We start from the raw sequence: 26,340 nt of genomic DNA on the forward strand, positions 1-26,340 counted from the left end.
GTCTCTCTGCCACTGAAGCTGGTTAGCTCTACTTTTTACATTCAAGGCACTGGTTCTTTCATTTATGAACAGAAAGAGTTTGAAGAATGATATTGTTTGATAATTAGAATCTATCCATTTCTTTTGATATCAAACATGAAATCGTTGATAAACCTCAGATCTTAACCTGTTATCAACTCATGTTTACATATTTGAGTGAGATTCTCTGTTTATAACCTGAATTGCTTGTATCTGTTCCATTATGTTTCATGCTCTTTGTGTTTGTTTTGTTATGCCTCACTCAAACTAGCAGTACATCATTGAAGTAGGATGTGTCAAGGGGCTAGGGACATGTCACCAGTTATCAAGGTAGTTTGTTGTGTTAGCCTCCTTGATAGTAAAGACAAAGTATGTCCAAGAATATGGAGATTTTAGATAGGTTGGCTGTATCTGATAGTCAAGCTCATTTTAATTGTGTTATCCTTCATTACATTATCCCTTTCAAATGTAATCAGGGGCAGTGTTGGTCATGAGGTCTAGGGCAGCCTGTGCACACAATTGCAGGCCTTGGCAGTGCAAGGATCTGCTGACTGTTTTCGCATCGCAACTGTGATCCTGTCAGAACTCTACCTCTGCTTGAAAGTTTGACCAAAGTGCCAAACGACCAGCCTCATATTGGATTTTCCACATTATTCTGACACTTTCTGATATAACTGAAAAAGGTTTTTGAGAAGCTTTAATCAAGACCCACTCAAATCCTTGAATAATGCATGTTCTTTCAATAGTTCGATAACTGAGATGAAATAATGTCATATAGATTTTGGATATTACCTTTCATTTTTTTATACTGATATGGCATGATAGACAGTGCATGCACCTTGACCATGGCCTGTTTACATCTGCGTTTCAGATCCAATGCCTCTTCACCGCGCCCTCCCTCATCTCAGGACTCTGATGAAAGTTGGCGTGAGGGTTGTTTCTAGACCCTACCTGCTGCCTACCTTGGTATATTCTAACCCGATAAGACAATGGTGTTTCTACATGTATATCTGACCTGTTTCAGGGGAAGGTAAACTGCCAGCCGACATAGGGCGTATGTAAGTTTGTCTTCATCAGTGCTCGTCACCTCGCGTGGGAGTGCTAGAGTTCCCCTGTTTGACTCTATATATTCACCTGTCAGGGCCTAGTCTGTATATGCATTGGTAGTCGACGCGTCGTTTTGCGTGACATCATCTTCATGCATGTGCAACACTTGCTAATCTATCACTCATTCATCTTGTTGATTTAGAGAATTAGAGTTGTGATGAATCACTGAATGCAATAAAACTTGCTAACTACACAATTATAATCTTCATCAACATCTATCATTTAACACTCTGTGGTAGTGTTGTCAAACCAGTGTCAATCATGTAATGTCTTAACAATCAGAAAAAACAGTATTACGTTACAGTGGTCATTGTGGATTGTATGGATATTTCTACCTGTCAAATTTGAAGCCTTGTCGCTGTTTTGGCATGGTTACCATGGTTACTTATGTAATAGCAAGGTGGCACATGGTCGTTTTAAGATGAAGGGATTAACATCAGAATTTGTTTTGCGCATAGAAATTTTTTAGACATATTCTTAATGTACAACATGAATAATTTCAGTTAACATCACATTTTATGGCATTTGTTTGTAAAAGTTTTTGTACATTTTCTGGCAAATGATGTTAATTCACAAAAGGTTACTGATATTGTTTTGGGGAAATAGTCATGTTCACAATCCTTGCTGTGCATTAAAGGTTGTGTATTCAGTTTGCAAGAGATCAGGGAATTCCAATATTTTGAAAGAAACGTGTTATATAAGCAAGCCGATTTTGCTTTCACTGACTGAAACTGTTCTTGACATCTCTGCATCATTGTCTCTTGCAAACAATTGATTTCCTTGACTGGGGATGTCACAATGCACCAGACTAACAATTAACTTGTTTTTTAGACACAATGCACAATTTCATTTTTCGTTTCGATACAAATGATGTGTAACATTTGTTGAGTATCCGTTGAAAGGTGTGAAAAATAAGAACGAGATTACTGATATATACACAAAGGCAAAAGTGGTTATGATTATGTAAGATACCATTGATATATAGATTGATCACTCTTTTAATTGTGTAAACAAACCACTTGTGAAGATGGGCCAGGGTAGATTAATTTATAATGTTATATTCTTTTTTGGGTTAAGAAAAAAGTCACACTTTCAGTTACTTTCCTTACAGACAGCTATAAATCATAAATGGGGACTTACGCTGACCAGACATTTTACCAGAACTTGAAAAGAACACAAAATGTGCTGAACAACATTTATTTGAAAGTTTAATTTTCGAAAATTATTACTTCTTTAGAAAACGTATGGGTTTACCTGCATCCAAATTGAACATCGTTACACTTGAAATATTCAACGATGAAGAGAGGAATTTTGGATTGTGACAAATAAGAACATTATCACAGTTACTCTTGCTTTTGTGTATATTTAGAACTAGCTGAAACAATGAGTCATTATCATCACATTTCATTCTGATTTTCTTCTAATTTGTTCTATCCTTGTAGAATAAGCTAGAATAAGATATATATATGCAGTGCATGATCCTCATATGTATTCTGAGGTATACACTGATGTGTATCATATCATATATTGTGACATCCCTATTCTTGAAGAAGTATTATCGTCAAATCTGACTGACACAGTGATCAAGTTTCCAACATTTTCTGCATGGTTTTTCTCAAATGAAGAGTTAAATGAGAGTTATCTCCCTTACTAGATGCTTGAAATCTTCCACAATGTGTACCAGTGAATACTGTCTCTGTATGCATGTGTTAGTTCTTCAAATTGAGACGAGAAAGAAAAAGAAATCGTAATTTCATATATGAAATCCAAAACTGAATCGTGATAGATTGATTCTCATGTCATTCATAAACTGAATTAACACTGTTTTGCTTTACAACTTTTCATTCAATGCTGCTATGCAACTAAATACGGCTTTTTGTCATAAACAGGCAACCAGTGTCATTTATTGATAAGCAATGCTTGTATGTGGTCTGGTTGTTTATCAGGTCATCTTGGATGGAACCATCAAGGTTGCTGCTGCTGCTGCTGCCAGCTTATTACAATACATTATTTCTCATGTGTTATGGAAACCATTTCTCTGCCATCACTCTGAAATCCTACTCTCTGTCTGTTCTGTCTATCTGTGAAACTAAGTTGGGCCTGAATAATGATGTTGTGGTTCAAACTTATGTATGTCTAACGTTTGACTGGTTTGTTGTCAATGCAGGGGCAACATCATGAATTAAATCTAAACCCCAGTGCTTTTTGTACTAGTTCATTGTCATGGCTAGATTTTGATCAAAATGTCTTGCCCTTCTTGATTCCTGATGGTCTCAGACTATAGGACTAGCGGACATGTCTAACCCTGCAGTGTCATGTAGTATCTAACATAACAGCCCAGACATACATGAGATGAGAATGTGAAATATGTCTGTACAGAAACTAGAACCACAACATTATTTGATTTGAAGCCTTTGAGGTTATGCTGAATGGGGTTATTACACAGTTGATGTGTTAATATGCTGGCCATATTACATCTACCACACTTATGATCTATAAATATGTACATTGTATCATCATCATCATCCTCATCCTCATCCCTACCTGTGTATATTTCTGCCTTTTATATGGATTATTTTTGCATCATGATCTCAACTCCCTGTGTTATAAAAACACCATTATGAATCTAGAGTGATTCAGAATGTATATATGTAGCATATTTATCATACATATGCTCTACTGTATCCATACATAACGAGGCAGGTGTCAGAACAAACGATTGTACAGACAATAGAGGGGAAGGTAGGGATGGCCTGTGTATAGTCGTCATGGTGACCTTTCTACAGGACCATTCTCACACCCTGCACAACATCAGCAGAATCACAATGGTTGGGATGTGTCCGACAGATTTGAGAACAGGGCTGTTCTGCATGCAATCTTAGCTCTGCGACTTTATTTGTGATAGAATATGGGAGCCACGACAGTCATAGTGCTCAGATTATGCTTAAATTGGATTTCTATTGGATCTTCTGTCAAATCTTACTCTGAATAGTCTTATTGGATGCTGTATGTAGGGTATGTTTTGACGGGGTGGGCCAAGTGATTTTGTTGGCTACATTATTTTAGGACACAATGCAAAGACATCAGTTCTGTATTTTGGACTGTTCAAGTAGGATTGTATAAAAAAAAGAGGCTTCAGTACCATGTTTTTTGTGTGATTTGTCAAGAGATCAGTTGAATTTTGTTTAGGACATTTAAGAAAATTGTGCTTAAGTTATTGAAATTTGTTTTGATTTTTTTTCTTTTTTTCTCTGTTGAAGAATATGAACCAGTATGTATCTCTGGAATCTAAATGATATTAACTGGCTACATTTTCAAATGACTCCCATTTGTTAGAATTTGAATATCAGTGTCATATGTTCTGTATAAATTTTTATGTTTATTGAACTTTATTCTACCTTCGGAAGATTCTGAATGTTAACTGTATGGTACAGAAACACAGAACCTGTTTTTCTTTTAGGCAAAATTATTGATTGTGATGTTGTACAGGGAATGAGAATGGAGTTTCACATTTAAAAGAATATTCATTGTCAACATTGTTACCCATTTCAAGAATTAACCTGTAAATATTATTTGCTTGGTACATAATATGTTGATGTGAATATTGTTGGAATGAACCTGATAGTTAATACTTAAAGACTCATAACAATGTCAAACTTTTATCTGGTGCTGGTGAGACCTTGTTGCTTGGTGTAAGTCCGTGGTAATTGTGTTATCATAATTGTTATCCTTAAACCGTATACGCATCTTATTTGTTGCTCTTTGTAAAGAATTGATTATTTTACTTCAGCTTTAGCTAATGTTTGGATTCCACTCTTCATCTTTTGATGCTGTAATAGTTTGGCTTTTCAGCTTACTGAGTTTGGAGAAGAGTGTTGTCAAAGATTGTATCTGTCAGCCATCATGATGAACAAAATATGTTGAATTTTGTACATTGGCAAATACCAAAGGAAATGTTTTCTTCAAATAATGATTAGAAGTATATTTTTAAGACAGATTTCAGCACTTATCATCAGTTATCCGATGCTTATAGTATTGCTTTGTTACTTGTCATGTGAACTGATCGATTGAATGTTCCTCAAATGGAGGATGTTCTGGGGAGTTGATAATCAAAGATTTATATTGTACGATGTGACATTGTATCATGTTGATGTGAGGAATCAAATGATAGACAAATTAAAAGAATTAACAACTATTTACAAACTTTACCTCAAACAGATTATAGAAGTGATATTTCTGATTTTGTTTGAAGCAAGCTATTGACATTTCTCCTGCTGAACACACGAGGAGCTGATCCTGTACACAATAAGACTGTTTGGGGTAATTATCTGCATTACAGAATGTTCTAAAATCACTAGGCTTGGTGGTCAGAGTTTGAAACAAAATACCTTTTTGAAACATGGTTTTGAAATTCATGTCTTAATCATGTTAAAATATAGTTGGTTAGGGTAAACAAAAGAACCAAAGTAATTTAAAAAATGTGTTTTTAATGACATTCAAAGAGTTACTTCCCTTCTACTACAGACATTTTGTTTTGTTACTAAAATTGGATAACAGTCAGCCAGAGGAAAACAATAATCAAATTTTTATTTAATGCCTTAATTGGTGAATTTCATATTTAAGGATCTGTAAGCCCATTTGATGAAAGTATGATACTGGTGATGATTGTCCAGCCACAGTGGAGACAGACAGACAGACAGACAGACAGACTGGTCACTAACAATAGTAGACATGCTGACATGTCTGTCACTTTATCTGTCTGAATCCCAAGTCTTATCAATTCTATTTGGTTACATAAGCAATTGTAATCCTTATTGTAACACTTAGGTTACAGAAAGTGAAGCTGAGAGAGACGGTCTGGCAAGTGGACTCAAAAGATTTTGGCCCAAATAGTGCTAATAACAGAGATAACAGATAACAGAGATATGTATATAATTTCATGTTTACAATGAATAGATCTGACAGGTACCACTGGACATTGCTTCACTACAGTACAGGCTTATTCAGTCTTCGTTTCCAACCAAGGCACTAATTGTATAAACCTGAGTTTACTAATCACCTGCAGCCATCCACTGCCGTAGTTAACAGACCTGGGAGCTTATTTGCCTTCAAATGTCCATGTTAAGTCACTGTACACACTGTGCTTAGTGTTGCCATTACTTGCATCTTCCTAATGTATGCACATGTATATGCTGGAGTGACCAGGTGCTGGGTTCTGTGTCCATATACCGTATTCGACGTAATAAGCGCCCTGCTCTAATAAGCGCCCACAGCAATAGTTGCTAACATATTGCCTAGTGAACAACCCTAATTAGCACCCCTTCTGATCGATCAATGTACACAAGACTTATTTATTCGCGTATAATACACACTCATGTGTTATATGCACCCTTAATTATGGGCAATTCAATTCTGGAAAAATATATCTGTCATACATAAACATTTCAGGCTCTCAGCATAAACCACAAAATTTATCTTTTAACTCGTTCGTTTTCACTAAAATAATATTCCAATAAGAGCCCCTATTTCTAATTTTGAGAGCGCCCTGGGTGCTTATTACGTCGAATACGGTACTTGGAGTAGATCAAGCTGACAGTAGAAGTTTGAAATCTTTGAATTATGTTACATGTCCTGTATTAAGCCATACAAAAAATGTTGTTTTTCATCACTGTTTAAAACATTTTTTAATTATTTTTTTAAAAATTTCTTTATACTGAAATTTACAGTAAATTAGAACACTGAAGTACCAATTTTTTTTGGTGTGACCTTTGTTGGTATTGGTCGTCACAGCGCCTCAAGTAATACTGTTTAGGGAGTGTTGGGATAGCCTGGTGGTTAAAGTGGTCACTTGTCATGCTTTAAGACCCAGGTTAGATTCTCAACATGGGTACAATGTATTAAGCTCATTTCTGGTGTCCCCCTGCCGTGATTTTACTGGTATATTGCTAAAAGCGGCGTAAAACCATTTTCACACACTAATAGTCTTTAGTGTTTGTCAGTGATGAAAACAACTTTTTTTTTATGTGGTCTTATGTTAAAATCAGAGTAATTTAATAAATCAGAGGACAGGCTGTCTACATTTAGGAGGTGGCCTGGGATTGTCCTGGAGGGAAATATGTGCCTAAAGAAAATATCTTTGCGCTACTTTCAGATATAATGAATCCTTGCCAACATGAAAGGATTCTTAAGGTATTTGGGATGCCTGGTGAGCAGACACATTGTCGTTAGAATGTCCTTGTCTCAAAGAGATACATCCCTACCATGAACACAATGGTTGGTCCAAGGGATGAAATAAAGTTCCAACATGGAACAAAATATATTGCCATGTTGCTGTATCTGAAATGAAATTGTTGGATTCACTGATGCTGTCACATTGCTGCCAAACCATGAATTATCTACTGTATCAGCAGATATGTTGTTTCGAAGGTTAAATGTTGAACGATGCTTCGGATTTGTTTTATACTGACCTTATGACCACAACATGAACAACATCTTACATGTGGACAGTTGGCCAATGCAGTTGGTGTCATGCAACAAATATAAAAATGTTTATGTTCAACTTCTGTATCCAAAGTGTCCCTCTTCAAATGCATGAGCTAGTTTTGCATGGATGTAGTCTCGCATTGTGGTAGACTTGAACCATATTGTGCTTGATTTATCTCTTTTTCTGTTACACATTTTCATTCATGTAAACTGAACTTTTTCGCACGAGTAATTTTCATTTTAAGAAAAAGACAAGAATAAAAACTGATCCACATGATAAAAGGGACCTTATGGGTGAAAAGTCACATTTTGACTTCTCATGTTTTAAAACTACATTATCTTAGGAACAAAAAACTACAATTGGCAAGCTTCAATTCATATTTATTACAGAGATACATGGCCTCAAACATTTAGACTCATTTTCTGTAAATTTTTCAGGTTTCGTGACAATCCTGATCATATTAAGTTTGTATCAAACATCTTTCTTTATGACGTCAAAGCACAGTTGTTTCCTACCACCCTTAAGGTCACTTTTGTCATGGTGGGTCACAATAGCTATTGCACACTGAAAATAGTAATACTATGTTCACAGAAAAGATTGTTATGATTGTTTTATGTTGAATAACAACCAACATCTGGCAGTTGCAAATTTTGGACTTATACGATCAAACACAGGACTAAAATTAGTGAAAAAGGTAGATTTTATAATTTTGGGAGAAATTCTATGAGCAAGTGACCAATGACAAAGTTTTCGCCATGTGTTGCTGTCCTAAATTACAGCTGTATGTGTTACTTACATGATGACCTGTTGCTGTCAAAGACATTTTGGCAATACCTATACAGTTTGTGTGGTTCTAAATCCATGCATGTGTTGGGGAAAAAAGTATAATTCAGATTAATAATAACTCATCTAGATTTTTAGTTTTCCTCCTTTCTTAAATCCTACCAATCTTGTGGACCCAAAAGATTCCTAATCTTACCTCCATATCATTAGATCAAAATAAGTAAAATCTGGTTATGTTTTGCTACATTGGACATTAATGTGTGAGAGATTTGTAACTAATACAGCCATAATATATCATTTATATATCATCAGTTCACTTAGTGGTGACACATTGTGTGAAGCCCATTTCTGGTGTCCCCTGCCGTGATATTGCTGGAATATTGCTAATAGTGGTGAAGAGTTTTGTAATTATTACAGCCCGACGAATGTCTCAAAGGAATATGTAGTGCTTATACTGACGTAGTGATGTTTTGTTTTGTTTGCTTCATATCATATAGATACACCATGCCTAGTGCAAGCTTCTCATATCATGGCACTTGGTTGTTATATTGTAGGTATTTGGTATACTAATACTTCTTCCTTTACGTTATATTGTTATAAATATATTTATCAATGGAAGGCTTGAAAGGTACTGTAGAAACTACAGCATGCAGTTGAAGATGTTTTTGCCTTAGCCGTCCTTGTTTGCAATTTATGTTGTTTTGTTGTAAATTACTGCAATGATCTTACTTCATTATGATTGTAAGAGTGTATGATATTAGTTTGTATTTATTAAAATGAGAGAATGCTGATTCTGTGACTTTATGTTGTAGAATGTCTTGTCCATCTCAGTGAATTTTGTTGCTGATTAGTGGTAATCTAGAGCAGAAAGAAGATGTTTTTTTTCAAATTTGACTGTCTTTCTTAAATACAAGATTTCTAGATTGGGACATGTATTAGGTTGTTTTCTTTGATTACCAGAAAAATACTCTTTGTTCAGTAAATGGTTAAGTTTATGAAAGTATATTGTAAGTTGTAGCAGTATGACTTGAGGTATTATGTGTCACACATCACGAGTTGGAGGCGAGTGGTATCAAGCCTAGTGGTATCAAGGGATGCATAAAACCCCATGTACCCATGTGATAGTGCTACAACGAATTTTATCTTAGTGAATAAAAACAAATTCAGAATTGATAGAAAACAATATTCAATTGAGCTGAGGTTAACTTGTGCTATGTCACGTGACTTTCATTGACTTGGAAAAAGCATGTAGCTTTTTGCTTTGAAGTGGGGTATAAGGGATTAATTCTCCCTCTCCGAAATCTATGTGCAGACAGTCTTGTTTGTGGCAGGGTATAAGGGATATATTCTCCCACTGAGAAATTCATTTTCCTCCAAGGCTGGGGGGGGGCACGGGTGGCCCAGTCTAAGGCTCCGCGATTTGCTGTGCAGAGTTGCGTCCCTTGGGCACGCCAGAAACCTATGATTATGGGTTCGAATCCCGGTTCGCCCCAGTTATGTTTCTAGGTTTGTCAGCACCATACACGTGCTCGTGGGTTTCACTGAAGTTGTAAACGTCTTAGACCTGCATGACTTCGGGCTTTCCTCCCACATTACGCTGACACGCCATGATATAACTGGAATAATGTTAAAAGGGGCGTTAAACCCAACTCAGTCAGTCCAAGTGTGGATACATAGTATTTTATCAAGATCACGTGATCCAATCAGATCTCATCATTCTGACATGAAGGTATGATAAGTATGTTTATTAAGAAAAATGCTTTTACACTGCTTTGCTTTCTAAATTAGATGGTAAATAGTTCACTTACAATTAGTTAGTGCACATAAATGATATTTCTGCTTGTAGCTTAGCATGCTCTGGACACTTTCGATAGGGATTAAATTTGATTCTGGAATCGTTGAACGCAAACTGCCTGGAATGTGAGAATGAGAGCTATTCAACATGCTCTCATTTATTGGGGTCTTGCATCCATAAAATGCTTCCAGTGTCAAATGTATTTGTCTAAAAGATATTGTTCAATACAATTTTACATGTATTTATTAAACTTTTAAACATTGCTTTAACACTGTTCTAAAAGTGTGCGGAAAGCCCTTTCAAAAGAAATGTTATTCTTGGCAATATTCATGGTCAGATTTTCTTCCAGCAAAGAAACATTTTTTCTAATAATATTAGCATATTTCTTATTCTGGACTGACACCTAATCGCTGAAACTAAAATATTTTAAGATAAGTTTTCTTCAGAAACTGAAGAAATCTTCCAAGTATTGACTTGTGTTGGGAGTTTTCGGAAATTTTATTTTCAGGAATTGTATGAGAATCTATTCTAGGCCTAATCATGGAAACGTCATGTCACTGTGACCTTTAAATTGCTGGTTGTTCACAAGGAGTTAGGTGGTGGAAGTCAGTGATGCATGAGTGTACACCTGTCCTTTCAGACGTCTTCATTTTGTTCTAGATGCCATCAACAGTTTGATAACAGCTTGTTTGTCCCACTTGTGTGAAACGTTTTCACAAATCCAATGGAGCATGTTGGCAGTGTTCCCACTTAGCATTTACTGTAAAGAAATGGTATCTGAGACTCTTGTTGTATATTTAACATGAAGCTAATAGCATTATGATGATGCAATGTGATAGTAGTAAGTCCTGTAGCTCCCGCCCACACTGTGACACAGTGCTTGGTGAGGAGGATTGTAGATACACTGTCATGCTCACTGAGATGGCTGAAGACCGGACAACCGGACATGGTCATGTACACCAATACTGTCAGGATGGTCAGCATATTTCTCATTCCAGGATGGAAATTAAAACATTATATACAAAACTGTTTCTTTGTGTTTTTTGTTGCAGAAGAAATGATAATGGTTATATTTATTATGTTTTGTTTGTTTGTTTGTTTACGCCGCACTCAGCAATATTCCAGCTATATGACGGCGGTCTATGACAATCGAGTCTGGACCAGACAATCCAGTGATAGATATCATGAGCATCGATCCACGCAATTGGGATTCCATGACATACTTCAACAAAGTTAGCGAGCCTGACGACCTGATCTTCTTAGTTGTCTCTTACGACAAGCATAGTCACCTTTTACGGCAAGCATGGGTTGCTGAAGACCTATTCTACTCGAGATCTTCACGGGTCGCATATTCATGATGCACCAACTTTACACCATAAGCATGCTCAAACTGCTACATTACTACACAGTTCAGTGGGTGCGCACTCAATTTCTATTCTCAGCTCCCTGGAGAGTATACAACCCAAGCTGCCTGTAAGGCGCTTGAAAGTTGACAGTCATATTATGATCTCTTATGTACCAATTTACTGCTGGGTGAACATAGGCAAATTTTGAACAAAGTCTCTTGCCTGAGGAGACGCCACATGCAACACTATAATCTCAAGCTGAACTTGCACACATGTTGACCATTGGCGTAGGTGATGCTGCAATCTGCTTTGGCGTGCCATGATGCTATCTATGACTGTGGGTTGATGTTTGTTTGTTCGTTGTTTAACACTGCACTCAGCAATATTCGACGGTTGGTTGAAATTGCAGATTTTGATAACTGGTTTGGATGGATCATACCTGTTCTCATGATTTTTTATGTTTCTTCATTTCACTTGTTTCAATAGCAATACAGGGGCATGGTCTAAGGTGTTGGAATTGGCTATGCGTGTGAGAAACCTTCCAGCGTGGGTTCAAATCCTGGTTTGCTTTGATCATGTTTCTAGGTTTGTCCACACGCATGCTCATGGATTTCAACAAAGTGGTGCACCTGCATCACATGGGGCTTTCCTCCCACATCAAGTTGACACACCATGGTATATATATGAAATAATGATCAAAGTGGAATAGTACCTAACTCACTCACTCACTCATACGTAATCAGCTTTGTACCAAAGCAGTGTATTCACTTGTGACCCATCAGATTTGATTCTTAGATATGACAAAAATTTGAGATTTTAGTATAATTTTTTATTGACTGCACATACAAAACAAGGAACCACAAGATAATTGCAAGCCCTTTCCTAATCAGTTTTCCTTAGACACTCAACTTATCATACAGAGGTTACAAGGCAAAAGAGAAAATTTCCATGACACTAAAATACCAATAACCATGGCAACCTTAAACTAATGGAATGCCTAAGAACATTTTGAATCGCCAAGTTATATTTCATGGTATGATATTGTCACAGAACACCATGGGAACAAGAAAACTGAAGGTGCTAGTAAAGGCCTTAAGGGTACACAAAAGTGTCCTTCATTAGTCCTGCACAACAAACAAAAAACAATTAATAGTAGTAATCCACTCAAAGCTTTTAATGGACATTCAGCTAATAAAAAGATGGTACTTGTTGCCAGACAGGGTGCTTGGCATTTAAGGGTAAAACAAGAACCAGGTGACATGGAGTCTGTATCCTGCAGCATGGTATCCCAGTGGGCTGGCACTAGTACAAGCACACCCACACCCACACCCACACCCACACATGCTTGCATAACACCATATAAGTGTAATATACCCCATTTCACCTCACCGAGAGGTTCCTGCTGGAGTCTTGTCTCCATGTAATGAATTTTTAAAGGGGAGGTGAGTTGAAATAGGGTTTAAGGTCTTGTTCAAGATTATTGTACTTACATAGCAACATGCAGTGTTTGAAATAAAATAAATTACCAGGCTGCAACCAGAACCCACAGACTTTATAAGCTGCAGGCACTCACAGAACTCTTCAGGCCCTCATTAAAACAAACTGCAGCATCTTGTGACAAATAAATCAACACACAAATTTACTGCCGGCCATAAGGATCGATACAAATTTGAAACTACGGCCTGACACAAGATCTATTGCCATGGGCCTATGAGCAGGTCCTTACTCCAACCACTGAACATGCATGCTCGTGTGTGAGTGTATACCAATTGACAACAAGAAGATATGAAGAAACAAGCAAAACAATAACATTTTCATCACCAAAAACTACGGCTGGGATGGATAATTCGTGTACTCGGGTCATGTGGGTACTGAGTAGGACCCGTGTTTAGTCACATTATTATATTGTTTAATGGCAAAAATTATCTAGAACTCTATGGTAACACTATAAGCGACAAATGTTCACATTTCTTTCTGACTATGCACACATTCCTACTGACTTCATATGTTTTGCAAACATATAGTCAACTTCAGTGTCTGCATGACCAGATCAGTTTATACGTGTATCTAAATACATTTTGACAGGAGTACCGTCAAACGTTTCCCAATCGGACATTTTGTACCTGTCTCTTCAGGGGGTACCTGGGTAGGGTCTGGTAATAGGGGGGTGGGTACCCCGGTAATAAACTCGTCCCAGCCCTAGCAAAAACATGTCTCTAAGACGACATAAAAAATAAAGAGCAGGGTAAGCCTCTTGGTTAAAATCTTGGTTAAGACCTGGATGTCTAAATATTGAATGGAAATAGCAAAGACTACAATAACATTGACAATAAATCAAGTGTGAGGGCTACATAATGTTACACACAAAACTTATTTAATTGTTCATTTACAGCAAGACAAAAATCAACAGATGGAAGCAGAAACTTGGGTGTCACAGTCCAGCATATTATTCGCGACACCTGGTGTTCAACCACTCAGAGATGCTCACGTTATCTCACTATGAATGTATTTCATCCCATTATATTTTGCTTTCTGGAACACATCCTGTCAATCCTGAAACCAACTCTGCTTCTGCCCCCAAAGTTCTCGCAGTACTTCTTTTAATCTTGGTATTTACATAATTTCTTCTTTAAACTCGATTAGTTATGATATTACCGCTTGAATGATTTTACGTTGCTCAGTGCTGATAAAATGTTTTATGTTTTGTCTAAGTAATGATGTCATTACTTCAATTTGTATTAAAGATACATCATTGTCAGTGCATTGTAACAACATGCGTCCCCATTTTGTTTATATATCACAGTCTCTTCAAATGGCAGTATATTATCATGGCTTCTTCAATTGGCAGTAATTTTGTCACTGAATCAATTGGCAGTAATGATATCACTGCTTCAATTTGCATTAATCATATCAGTGCTTCAATTGGCAGTAATCATATCACTGCTTCAATTTGCAATAATCATATCACTGCTTCAATTTGCAATAATCATATCACTGCTTCAAATTGCATTAATCGTATCACTGCTTCAATTTGCAGTATCAAATGATATCACTGCTTCTCCATTTTGGAGTAATGATATGCCGGGTTCTTCAGTTGCAGTCAGGATATCACTGCTTTGTAACCCAAGTCTCCCCTAGTGCTTCTTCAAGTCTATGACACCTATGTGTGTGTTAGTCTTGTCTCCCTCCAGAGACTAGTTCTCATGTCATCAACACTGGCCAATTTCTTCATCACATCTCCAGTCCTCTAGAACACTGACTCTGAAACTGAACAACCTTAACTCATACTGTTCTGTGGAACCGTGACTCTTGGAGCTTGGCATTCAATGTACTATACTAAATAGCCACCAGAACCTAAGACAGGTTCCATCTCATTCAATGTGGTATAGATCCTTAAAAGAATATGCCAGCAGAATAGGAAACATATGAAATTAAAACATAAAAAAATGTGTTTGGATCTTATTCGAAATTCTTTTTTATAGAAATTCCTATCAATTTGTGTTCAAGATGCAGTTTTCATGTTGTTCAAGGCCTTGGAGTGAAGAATATTATTTTCAATCTTACTATTACATCTCAGCATTAAAAAAGCAAGATAGTACAATACAGGAATGATTAAATATGAAACTTAAAACAACTGTTAATTCCTAGCTGACCTACCAACTAAGCCAGTACTTCATATGAAAGTTAATACTATACTATACCACATATAGTATCCACAAGTATCATCCAAATGTTACATACAGAGGCAGGAGTCAGTGGTCCTCTTCACTCAACAGGGCTCGTCATGCGTGTTATAAAATTCAGAAAATAGTACAGTAATTTTATGTAAGGGTCATTTTTAAAGTGCAAATTTCAGAAAATTAATGATTGGTAAGAGAAATAATAATGATTCATAACACTTCAATAAATACATGCCAAAGTGACTGAAATATGTAAGCCCTGTTCAAGTCTCTGTCATTCAATTTTTCATGATGGGGTCATCATGACATGCTCCTTCTGGCTCCATGTGGAGTCTTCACATTCCCAGGCTCCATGCTATGCTCCCTGTGAGCTGGCCCGTGCCGCCAGGACTTCTTGCCTTAAGGTTTACATATACTTCTGCCTTCTCAACTGCCGTCTCAGGTACGGCGGAAGATGCGAGTAAGGACCATAATCATCATCATCATCATCATCATCATCAAACATATTATAGCGATCAAATCCATAAGGATTTCGTTGTCTTTCTAGTCCTGGAAAGCTCCTTGGAATATTCATCCCGGATCTTTCCATCAAGTAATGCATCACGTCGCCATGGGAAGAAGTTGCCGAGACGTTGAGAGGAAGCATCCCATTATTGTCCCGGGCGTTGATATCCGCGCCCATGTCCATCAGTTTCTTTACAAGGTCAAGGTTACCATTCTTTGCAGCTATGTGTAACGGAGTTTCTCCGGTACTGGAACTGTTGTTAACACTGACGCCAGTCTCCAACAGAAGGTCAATAAGGTCACGGTCACAGTTGTTGACAGCTTCATGAAGAGGAGCTACGCCACTCATTGTATAGACATAAGCATGAGCACCTTTGTCCAACAGATGCTCAGCAGATTGGGTATCCCCGAGGTAGAACGCTTCATGTAGTGGCGTCCATCCATCACGTCCCTTCTTGTTCACGTCTGCTCCTTTCTCAGTTAGCATTTTCACCATTTCAATGTCTGTGTTGGCAACTGCAACTTGCAACAAAGGTCTTTCATCATCTGCAGGAATATTTACATCAGCTCCTTTCTCTAAAAGCAGTTTCGCTGCATCAGTCTTCTTGTAGTAGACAGCATCATGGATTGGAGTTTTGCCCATCTTTGTTTTTGCGTTGACATCGGCGCCATAATCTAGCAGAAACTTCACTACCTCTATCTCATTTTTGCAGACGGCAAGATGGAGGGCAGTCTCACCCTGTTCGGTTGCAGCATTCACGTCTGCTCCTTTCTCCAGAATTAGTTTCATTGCAGGCCCATTGTTGCCCAGAGCAGCAAAATGTATAGGCAGGGCTTTGTTTTCAAGAAGAAGACTAAATTCAAAATTTAGGATCTCCTCAGCATTTTGTATTGTTGCAGTAGAATTGACAGGTACCATTGCGTTCAGAAGTGCCGACAATCCTTGTGTTGGTTTGACAGGCTCAGGCTCGTCTTTTGGTCGATACCGTGTTGATATGATCTCAGTGACACCCCCTCTGTAGCAACAAGCCAGCAAGGCGAGGATCCGTTGTTCGGCAGAGCCCAAACCATCATCAGCCATGCGAGCCAAAGATTCCTTTTCAACAAATCCTTTTACCACCAAGTCTCTACCATACCATGCACTCCAGAACAGGAAGGAGTTTCCGTGTTCATCCCTGGCTCGATATACTGCTTCCAGGTTGCCAAGACGATCAAGATACTCAAAGAAATGTTTTACAAATTTCTCATCTGTGAAAGTTTGATGCATGCTCGCAGTCCGGATTTTTCCTTGTAAGATGTCAAACACCAACCTACGAGCTAGGACGTCATAGTGAAGAGGGTAGACGTTGAATGTACGCTCATGCATGCCTTCACCATATTGTCCACTTCGGACGAATTCCATGAAAATGTCAGGGTTGGCCATCTCTATCAGCATTGCACTGTTACCGTAGGAAAACTGTCTGAGAACGTGCTCCGTGATACGGTGATGGATCATGCGATAGCTATCATTCTGTAACGGCAACAGGAACACTCCTGACAAAATTCTAGCTGCCTCTTGCAGGATCCAGAGTTCAAGATCATCCACAGGAGCCTTCATTAACCTCAGGATCTTCTTCAGATTTTCCCACATTTCTTGGTCCAGTTCTGACATCAGTTTCCCTCTCAGATTTATCCTGCCACCATTCAAGGCTGTAAACACCAGCACACCATACACCGTCTTGTCGTAGCTATCAACCTTCTCAATTTCTTGGGGAATATATTTGGAAGGATCGTTGAAGAAAACCCTTCCTAAATTCTGAAATGTTTTGCTGATGCTATACAATCTACAGCAAAGGGGGTAGCCCGAATAGGAGCTGTACGCCATCATGTTGGAGGAATCACCGTAGGATAAATAGCCAGCATTACTACGAAGAATGTCCGACCGCTCTTGAGGCTGAAGACCTAGTCCATCAGCTGATATGTCGACCATGTGACATTCTTGGAACACTTTCTGTCCATGAAGATACTGCTGAACCTTCTCGTACAGATGACGCCCGCAGGTAATAACCAGCCTTAGCTTCGACGTACCTGCCTTCACAACAAAGTGCATCATATCAAGGTAGTCAACCCATAACTCTATTTTAGACAGGTTGGCGGTGTGGGTTCCAAAAATATCATCGACAATGATAATCTGAAATGATGTTGGGTTTACTTTCTCTTTGAACTCAGCTGGAGAACTGATATTTAAAACTTCATATTTGGGCCCTGAGCTGCTCATGTGGCTGTTGTAATCTTCGGCTATATATTTAGCACATGTTGTCTTCCCCTCACCAGGGTACCCCAGTATGACGACGACATGATGAAAGTCAAGAGTTTTTCTAATTGATTCGTACGCTTTTGTTTTCTTGAATACACTCTCGTCTGTCTTGTGACTCTTACTAAATACAGTCCTCCATTCTGAAGAAAAGCAAAAAGAATTTCTTAGTATAAATGGAATATGATAAAATGTGTTTATCATCTAAAAACTGATGAGATCAGATTTTCCTGCTTTGCAATTGATGTTCTATGCTTACTGTTACCTAAGGTTATCTCCATGCTTTTATATTACTGGATTTACTGGGGAACACGAGGCCCAGTCGTCTCCTGCTTAACCACCTGGCTCTCTGCTCTTCAATGTACAGTAGGACATGAGTATAATGAACTGCAAGGGACCGGAGAAATCTGTTCGTTATATACGTTGTTCGTTATATACGTTGTTCGTTATATACGTTTTCGCTCAGAAACGCTCACAAGTGTAAGATTAGCATAATGCAAGTTTAACCAGGTTGATTCGTCACCAGTGATTGGGTTGATTCGCCGCGATTGTGTTACTTCGCCCCTTCGTACAGCCAATTGTCATTGACACTTGACAATGTGTGAGATTTCTCAGTTCGCTATACACGTCACTAAATTAGTGGTAGATGGGCTTGTCGGGGATCAGATATCAGTTCGCTATACACGACGTTAGGTCTCTGTTGAGAGTTTGTTATGTACGTAAATTTTATAGATAATATGTAGGAGATAAATCGGGGATTTGTTAACAGGTTATTGTATCTGTTTGTTCGCCCTATCCGTGTTTGTGATATCCATGTTCTACTGTAGTGCATACAGTATGAAATTGGGACATGTTTCCACAGGAACTACTGAAGTTACTCGATTGACAGTTTGCATGTTTATCTAAGAGACACTTGTCAAGATTGCGTTCGAAATTGGTCCCATAAATTATTTCATTACAGAGTTATGGCCCTTGATCCATGTTATTTTACTTGGTGCATTGTGTGAGCAGTGGGGACAAGTTTACTCAGAAAATACTGAAGTTACCTTATCTAAGAGACACTTATCAAGAAGAGATTTAAGAGATCAAGACCGAATTATTTATTCTAGAGGAGGGGCCTTTTGTCTGTATTAATTTCACATTTAATCAATTCTTCTAATGACAAAGCAGCCTTTGCTTTATCTTTTTAAGGCTTCATATGACATTTGTTATAGTTTATATTCACTACTGTATGAACAAACAACATTCTAATGTGCCCCATAGCGGTGGATAGTGATAACGCTGTTTACTTGTTTTGAATGTAATTCAATTCAGCCATTGACATTACTTAGAATTTCGATGTTCATGATTCGTTAACCATAGTGAACAACAGTGATAAAAGATTATTTCTGACAGAGAATGACAAATTTGTGACTTACGTTCAATGGAATTAGTATCGAGAAACGGGTATTTTTTCTTCAGAGCCTCCATCTTCTTCTTCTTCTCTTCAGCTTCTTTCTTCCTCCTCTCCTTCTCCTCCCTCCTCCTCCGACGCCGATCCTCCTGCTGCTGGTGGATGTCGACGAAGGCTCCCTGAGCTTGACCGTGGTTCTGACCATGGCTGGACACACGGATGCTACAGTTCTGCAGTGTGCCTAAGTTAACATTTAGAATGCTGGCCAGGTTTCTAAGGGCACTCGGGTCGTATATGCCATCATCGTTGACGATGTATATATTTGATATCGGTGGACCTGAATAGGAAAAAGGAAATAGAAATATATGATTTGAAACATCTTGTTCCAAGAGCTGTGTATTATATACTACTTATAAAGGTGATCAACCACCTGTGTATTATATACTACTTATAGTAAGGTATATCAACCATCTGTGTATTATATACTACTTATAGTAAGGTATATCAACCATCTGTGTATTATATACTACTTATAGTAAGGTATATCAACCATCTGTGTATTATATACTACTTATAGTAAGGTATATCAACCATCTGTGTATTATATACTACTTATAGTAAGGTATATCAACCATCTGTGTATTATATACTACTTATAGTAAGGTATATCAACCATCTGTGTATTATATACTACTTATAAAGGTAATCAACCATCTGTGTATTATATACTACTTATAGTAAGGTATATCAACCACCTGTGTATTATATACTACTTATAGTAAGGTATATCAACCACCTGTGTATTATATACTACTTATAGTAAGGTATATCAACCACCTGTGTATTATATACTACTTATAGTAAGGTATATCAACCATCTGTGTATTATATACTACTTATAAAGGTAATCAACCACCTGATTCTTTCATATTACTACACTGAGACTTTCACGCAATCCTGTTTCTGAGTACCGTATTCGACGTTATAAGCGCCCCGCTCTAATCAGCGCCCACGGCGATAATTGCTAGCATATTGGCTAGTGAACAATCCCAATTAGCACCCCTTCTGATTAATTAATGTACACAAGACTTATTTATTCGTGTATAATACGCACTGTGTTATATGCACCCTTAATTATGGGCAATTAAATTCTGGAATAATATATCTGTCATATATAAACATTTCAGGCTGTCAGCATAAACCATGAAATTTATCTTTCAACTCTGTTTCTTCCACCAAAATAATATTCTAATAAGAGGCCTCTATTTCTAATTTTGAGAGTGCCCTGGGCGCTTATTACATCGAATACGGTAGTATATATTTCATACTAGTGTTTGAAATAAAAATGAAAGTCAAGGGGTCAAGGGGTCCTTGTCATGTGGAAAGTTCAAGATTAAGGGTGACCGCTAGATTAAAAAACTATAGCAGAAAACCTCTAGGACAAAAATTTAACAAATTTATCATTACAAGACCATGTAGAAATATTTTCAGTGACACCCATGAAGATCCAAAGAGGGGTCTTCAGCAACCTACGCTTGTCCCAAGAGGCGACTTTGCTTGTCCCAAGAGGCATCTATTAGGATCGGGTGGTCAGACGCGCTGACTTGGTTGATGCATGTCATTGTATCCCAATCACGTAGATCGATGCTTATGTTATAAATCACTGGATTGTCTGGTCCAGATTCGATTATTACAGACCGCCGTCATACAGCTGGAATATTACTGAGTGTAATGTTATACATCAAACAACATTTTCAGCGAAATATTTCTGTGTGACTATCGGTCCCAACACAGTGTGTTTATTTCTGTGTGACTATCGGTATCAACACAGTGTGTTTATTTCTGTGTGACTATCGGTCCCAACACAGTGTTTATTTCCGTGTGACTATTGGTCCCAACACAGTGTGTTTATTTCTGTGTGACTATCGGTCCCAACACAGTGTTTATTTCCGCGTGACTATCGGTCCCAACACAGTGTGTTTATTTCTGTGTGAGTGTCGGTCCCAACACAGTGTGTTTATTTCTGTGTGACTATCGGTACCAACACAGTGTGTTTATTTCTGTGTGACTATCGGTCCCAACACAGTGTGTTTATTTCTGTGTGACTATCTGTCCCAACACAGTGTGTTTATTTCTGTGTGACTATCGGTCCCAACACAGTGTGTTTATTTCTGTGTGACTATCGGCCCCAACACAGTGTGTTTATTTCCGTGTGACTATCGGTCCCAACACAGTGTTTATTTCCGTGTGACTATCGGTCCCAACACAGTGTGTTTATTTCTGTGTGACTATCGGTCCCAACACAGTGTTTATTTCCGTGTGACTATCGGTCCCAACACAGTGTGTTTATTTCTGTGTGAGTATCGGTCCCAACACAGGGTGTTTATTTCTGTGTGACTATCGGTATCAACACAGTGTGTTTATTTCTGTGTGACTATCGGTCCCAACACAGTGTTTATTTCCGTGTGACTATCGGTCCCAACACAGTGTGTTTATTTCTGTGTGACTATCGGTCCCAACACAGTGTTTATTTCCGTGTGACTATCGGTCCCAACACAGTGTGTTTATTTCCGTGTGACTATCAGTTCCAACACAGTGTGTTTATTTCCGTTCTACAAATACAAAAGGAAACACAAACTCTTTCGTGCATGAAAATTATTGACTGAAGTGGCATGGGTCCGATGTTTTTAGTGGATTGTTGATCTGCATTAAGGAAACGTTGAAAACAGCCATTAAACAAAGTATGGCACTGTATGTGATCTTTTCACATACCTATACATTCTTATATGATAGCCACGGCCGCGTCATACTAAAAGACGTTTAAAGATCGTACTTGTGTTACCCTGTCTGGCGCTCGGCATTCAGGGGCTAAAACAAGGATTGGTCGGCTCGGAGTCAGTATACTGTGTCTGAGTGAGTTATTCATGTTAAACTGCGGCATGGTATCTCAGTGAGCTAGCACTATAAATCGGCATCAGTCCGGACTAGTACAAGCAGCCACACACACACGTGCATGCACATCGATATATAAGTGCAATAATCTTGGACGCGACGTTAAACCCAATTTCACCTCACCTCACATCTTATATGATAGCCTTTTGCACTTGGTAAGAGAACATAAAGTGGGCACTCCTAAAGTAAATAAAGCAAGCCTTGCAAGGTTTCGTTCCGCATCACACGCCACTATTATGACGTCACATAGCTCATTGTGATGAAAATGATATGACGCCACAGTCGGAAACAGAAAAGTGCCAAATGTTAACTAGATGTGTTCATGTGTCCATGAAACTTGCAATAGATGTGCCACACATGCTTTGAATATTTGACAGCTCGGTTCCTTAATGAGTAATGATATTATGTATTTGCTTACCTGCCATCGTGTTGTATGGATTGAGTCTCAATTATTAACCAGATTCAGATCTGAAACAGAAATCATCTTTGTCCTTTTCAAGTGACAAAATAACATAGTTTTATAGTTATCACATTGTGATAACTGTCAGATCCAGTCAATTGACATTCAAGAAACAGAACTTCACATAAGACATGGGTGATATGTAAAAAGATAAAAAATATTTGATTATTATCTATTATTTTTTAATTGTAATAACATGTGATGTTATCGGGCAGCTGAAACATTTTTCTGTAGTGTGAGAGTATTTTTGTGTGAAAGAAAAAGATAGTCTTTATAGTTTAGTTAGTCAAAGACAACGTCTTTAATATCAAATTAACAAAATTCAGCTCATAACAGTAATACTTTGAGGTTATTATATGGCAGTTTTCATATCATACCCCATTTCAAGCCAAGACCCCCATATCACACCGAGGACCGAAGCCGAGAGGGCTGATATGGGGGTCGAGGGTTGATATATGGAGTATACGAAAACTGCCATTTAAACCTTTTTATCATATACCATAACAGCAAATTGTAAAATGTATCTATTGCATGTGAATGCAGTACATTTTCAACTTTTTGGGAGTCATTGTCAGAGGAAAGCTAGTCAAGCAGATAAACAGACAACACTAAGGGATGTAACTCCAGTTTCTTACCACCCGGGCTGGTATCAATTGCCCATTGAAAATGCATTGGCAAGCCATATCAGCCCCACAGGGGTGTAATATGGGTCTGTTTTTTACCCCCCTGTGATATGGATCTTCAACCTGAATGTAGCAATTTAAACTTCACATCACAAAACTAGAGTACATCAAAAGTGCCTTATACATATTAATATATGGTTTTAGAAACATAAAGCAGGAAGCATCTAAAATGCATTTTGTGATCCATATCATGGACCTAGATCTGATAAATATGCCATAGAGGTCATACTGACGTAAACCTTATATATTTGCTATCACTTTGAAACGTTTTTGTTCAAATATTGCGATAATTCGAAACCGAAAGTACAATACTAAGATTCCTTGATATTGTATTTCATGAATACCGTTATTTGTAAGCATATCTTATTGATCAAGTTTATGCTATTGAAACTGTCTCCGTTACCGCAGAATATCAGAGATTAGTAAAACAATGACATTAATCAGTGAAATCATTCGTAATATAGTAAAATTTGGAAATTGACTGTGTTGCAGACATCAATGAAACACCCACACGAAGCGCGAAGTAGAAGGGTAAACAGGAAGATACAGATACATTTGCTGTGCCATTTTATACATATAGATTTTATACATATAGATGGTACAAAAGGTTGTTTTATTCTGTGTTAACAATTGCACGAAGGTTGTCCGAATATAAGATGAAATTCGTATCGAGTGTCGTTACTTGCCATTCCAACTGCATCGTCTTCACAAGGTCGAGTCAGTAAACGTCCCTTTCCCAGACCAGGCCACAGCGCTACGTTTATCGAGTGGTATACATCTTGCAAGGGACGCGACTCTTCCCATTAATTACTTGCGCTCAGTGCTACTGTCATGGCGGATCGGTTTACGCATTTGTTTTCTGTCGAAGGTCGGCCTGTTGTTATATTAACGTACAGATCGCTTACTATAACTGCCAGGAAGTCTCTTAGGTGGGTTATGGTCGTGGTTGTGTCAACAGTGCGAATGCAAAAATTTGTTTGCCACCAAGTATGATTAAAATCGATATGGCTCAAGACATATCTTTTAGCATATTATGTTATCCACGCGTGCCTCTTAGATCCTTTGGGTTAGTTGTGTCAGATTTGTTTATTTGTTGTTGTTTAACGAAGCACTCAACAATATTTCAACTAAATGACGGCGGTCTGTAAATAATCGAGTTTGCTCATGTATTGTCATTTTAGCCATTAACAATAAGCGGCACTGAACTTTTCAACCAAACCTTGTGAAATCATTTTATACCACCCGTTATTATTTTTTGTGTATCATGCACAATGTTAGACAAAAGGATGTGTTGAAAATCTCTTTGTTCTAACAATCATATGTTGAGTTTGTGTTCTGTTTCCAAAATAGAAAACACTACCATTTATCACTGCAATTAAATCCAATCTGACATTTTGTTACCTACTCTTGATACTTGCAGTGGGTACCCGGGTAATAGGGGATCGGCTAACCGGGTAGTAAATTTGAAGTCGTCCCAGCCCTACTGCAAATATATCACAAGATAAATGCCTCAATAAGAGCAAACTGTGAAAAGTTTTATTGTGGTATGGTACTTAGTTTTAAGGCTTAATTTCATTTCATCTGTGCTTTAAACTTAAATTTATAAATAAAGCGTGTGTGACAGTGTTAATGCACTTTTACACTTCCAAATACAAGGAATAAAATCTGGTATTCAAGTTTCAGTTAATGTTACTTTTGTTTGAAATACAGTCAAACTCAATTGGGTTTCTGTCACTTGCAGAACTTCAACAATGGATCATAACAAGCATGACAAATATTACAGAACATCCTTAATATCAGAACTCGGGTATTTATCATATCTAGCTTGTGACAATTTTAACATGATATTCTCGTTTCATATTTGTCAACTGAATAATATGTTATAGTTCACAAGAAAATTAAGTTAGCCAGTCAGGCAACCTTAATGTTATTTTCATGAGCCCTACTTGAAATTAATGGTTTCTTAACCATAAAAGGTCGAGGATTTAATCTTTCCGAGGACATTTTCTAGTGTGACTTATAACTTGAAAACTACAGCATAGATTCTTCTCAAACTTTGTGTATCAATAGGACAGGTGCTGTGTGAGGTTCGATTTCAATTTTTGGATTTTCTGAAAAAATACAACTGTTTTTCATTGGGTTACTTATATTTTTTCTACTTAAACATTTTAAGCACTGCATGCATTCTTTTGAATTTTAGGGAACAGTTACCATACTAAAATAGAGGAGGTGCAGTGCAAAGTTTGATAAGTGGAATATCTCAGAAAATATACCGGTATCTTGTTTCATGTTTTGAACTTAGAAATATTTTTATACCCCTGACCTAAAAGCTTCAGAAGGGCAGCGCATCATATTTAGGACATAAACATACTGTGTTTTCAATGTAGAGCTAGGTTACCTGTAGATTTAACCATGCTAAATTGAATTTGGAACCAAAAGCGCAGCATGAGGTTTCAAATATTAAATCTCCATTCTACCACGACTAAATGAAATGCCAACTCTTTTGTATTACAAAAATATATTGAGTGAAGTGGCATGGGTTGAGTCCAGTATTTTGAGTGGGTTGTTGATCTGAATTTACGGAATCCCTGACAACAGCCTGTAAACACAATATGGTGCTCTATATGTCCAGCAGTTCCTTTACACTGTAATACTTCACACAAACTTATCATACCCGTGAAGACCCGGGGTAGATTAGGTCTTCAGCAACCTATTCTTGTCATTGATATCATGAGCATCAATCCACACAATTGGGATCGATGACATGCTTCAACCAAGTCAGCGAGCCTGACCACCCGATCCCATTGGTCGCCTCTTATGACAAGCATAGTCGTCTTTTAGG

At 37.8% G+C, this 26,340-nt stretch overlaps 2 protein-coding genes across 5 annotated transcripts in view; one reads left to right on the forward strand and one right to left on the reverse strand.

Moving 5' to 3' along the window:
* Window positions 1–11,207, forward strand: part of LOC139450689 (SLAIN motif-containing protein 2-like) — a 31,491-nt gene extending 20,284 nt beyond the window's left edge. The window contains exon 9 of one of the 2 annotated variants that reach the window (XM_071232492.1): window positions 890–11,207. In XM_071232492.1, coding sequence (XP_071088593.1) covers window positions 890–962 — 73 coding nt within the window. In that variant the 3' untranslated portion in view covers window positions 963–11,207. The remainder of the gene's footprint in view (window positions 1–889) is intronic. The other variant, XM_071232493.1, reaches the window with a different exon arrangement.
* Window positions 11,208–12,840: 1,633 nt separating this feature from the next.
* LOC139449379 (uncharacterized) overlaps window positions 12,841–26,340 on the reverse strand; it is a 39,678-nt gene continuing 26,178 nt past the window's right edge. The window contains exons 2-5 of one of the 3 annotated variants that reach the window (XM_071230738.1): window positions 24,185–24,200; window positions 22,774–22,823; window positions 19,429–19,740; window positions 12,841–18,153 (exon numbers count right to left, since the gene is read on the reverse strand). In XM_071230738.1, coding sequence (XP_071086839.1) covers window positions 15,620–18,153; window positions 19,429–19,740; window positions 22,774–22,780 — 2,853 coding nt within the window. In that variant the 5' untranslated portion in view covers window positions 22,781–22,823; window positions 24,185–24,200 and the 3' untranslated portion in view covers window positions 12,841–15,619. Of the gene's footprint in view, window positions 18,154–19,428; window positions 19,741–22,773; window positions 22,824–24,184; window positions 24,215–26,340 lie in introns of those variants that run through there. The other 2 variants (XM_071230737.1, XM_071230739.1) reach the window with 2 other exon arrangements.

The sequence above is a fragment of the Haliotis cracherodii genome, unplaced genomic scaffold, assembly GCF_022045235.1.
Source record: "Haliotis cracherodii isolate W230 unplaced genomic scaffold, xgHalCrac1.p SCAF_8, whole genome shotgun sequence".
NCBI classification, from domain to species: domain Eukaryota; kingdom Metazoa; phylum Mollusca; class Gastropoda; order Lepetellida; family Haliotidae; genus Haliotis; species Haliotis cracherodii.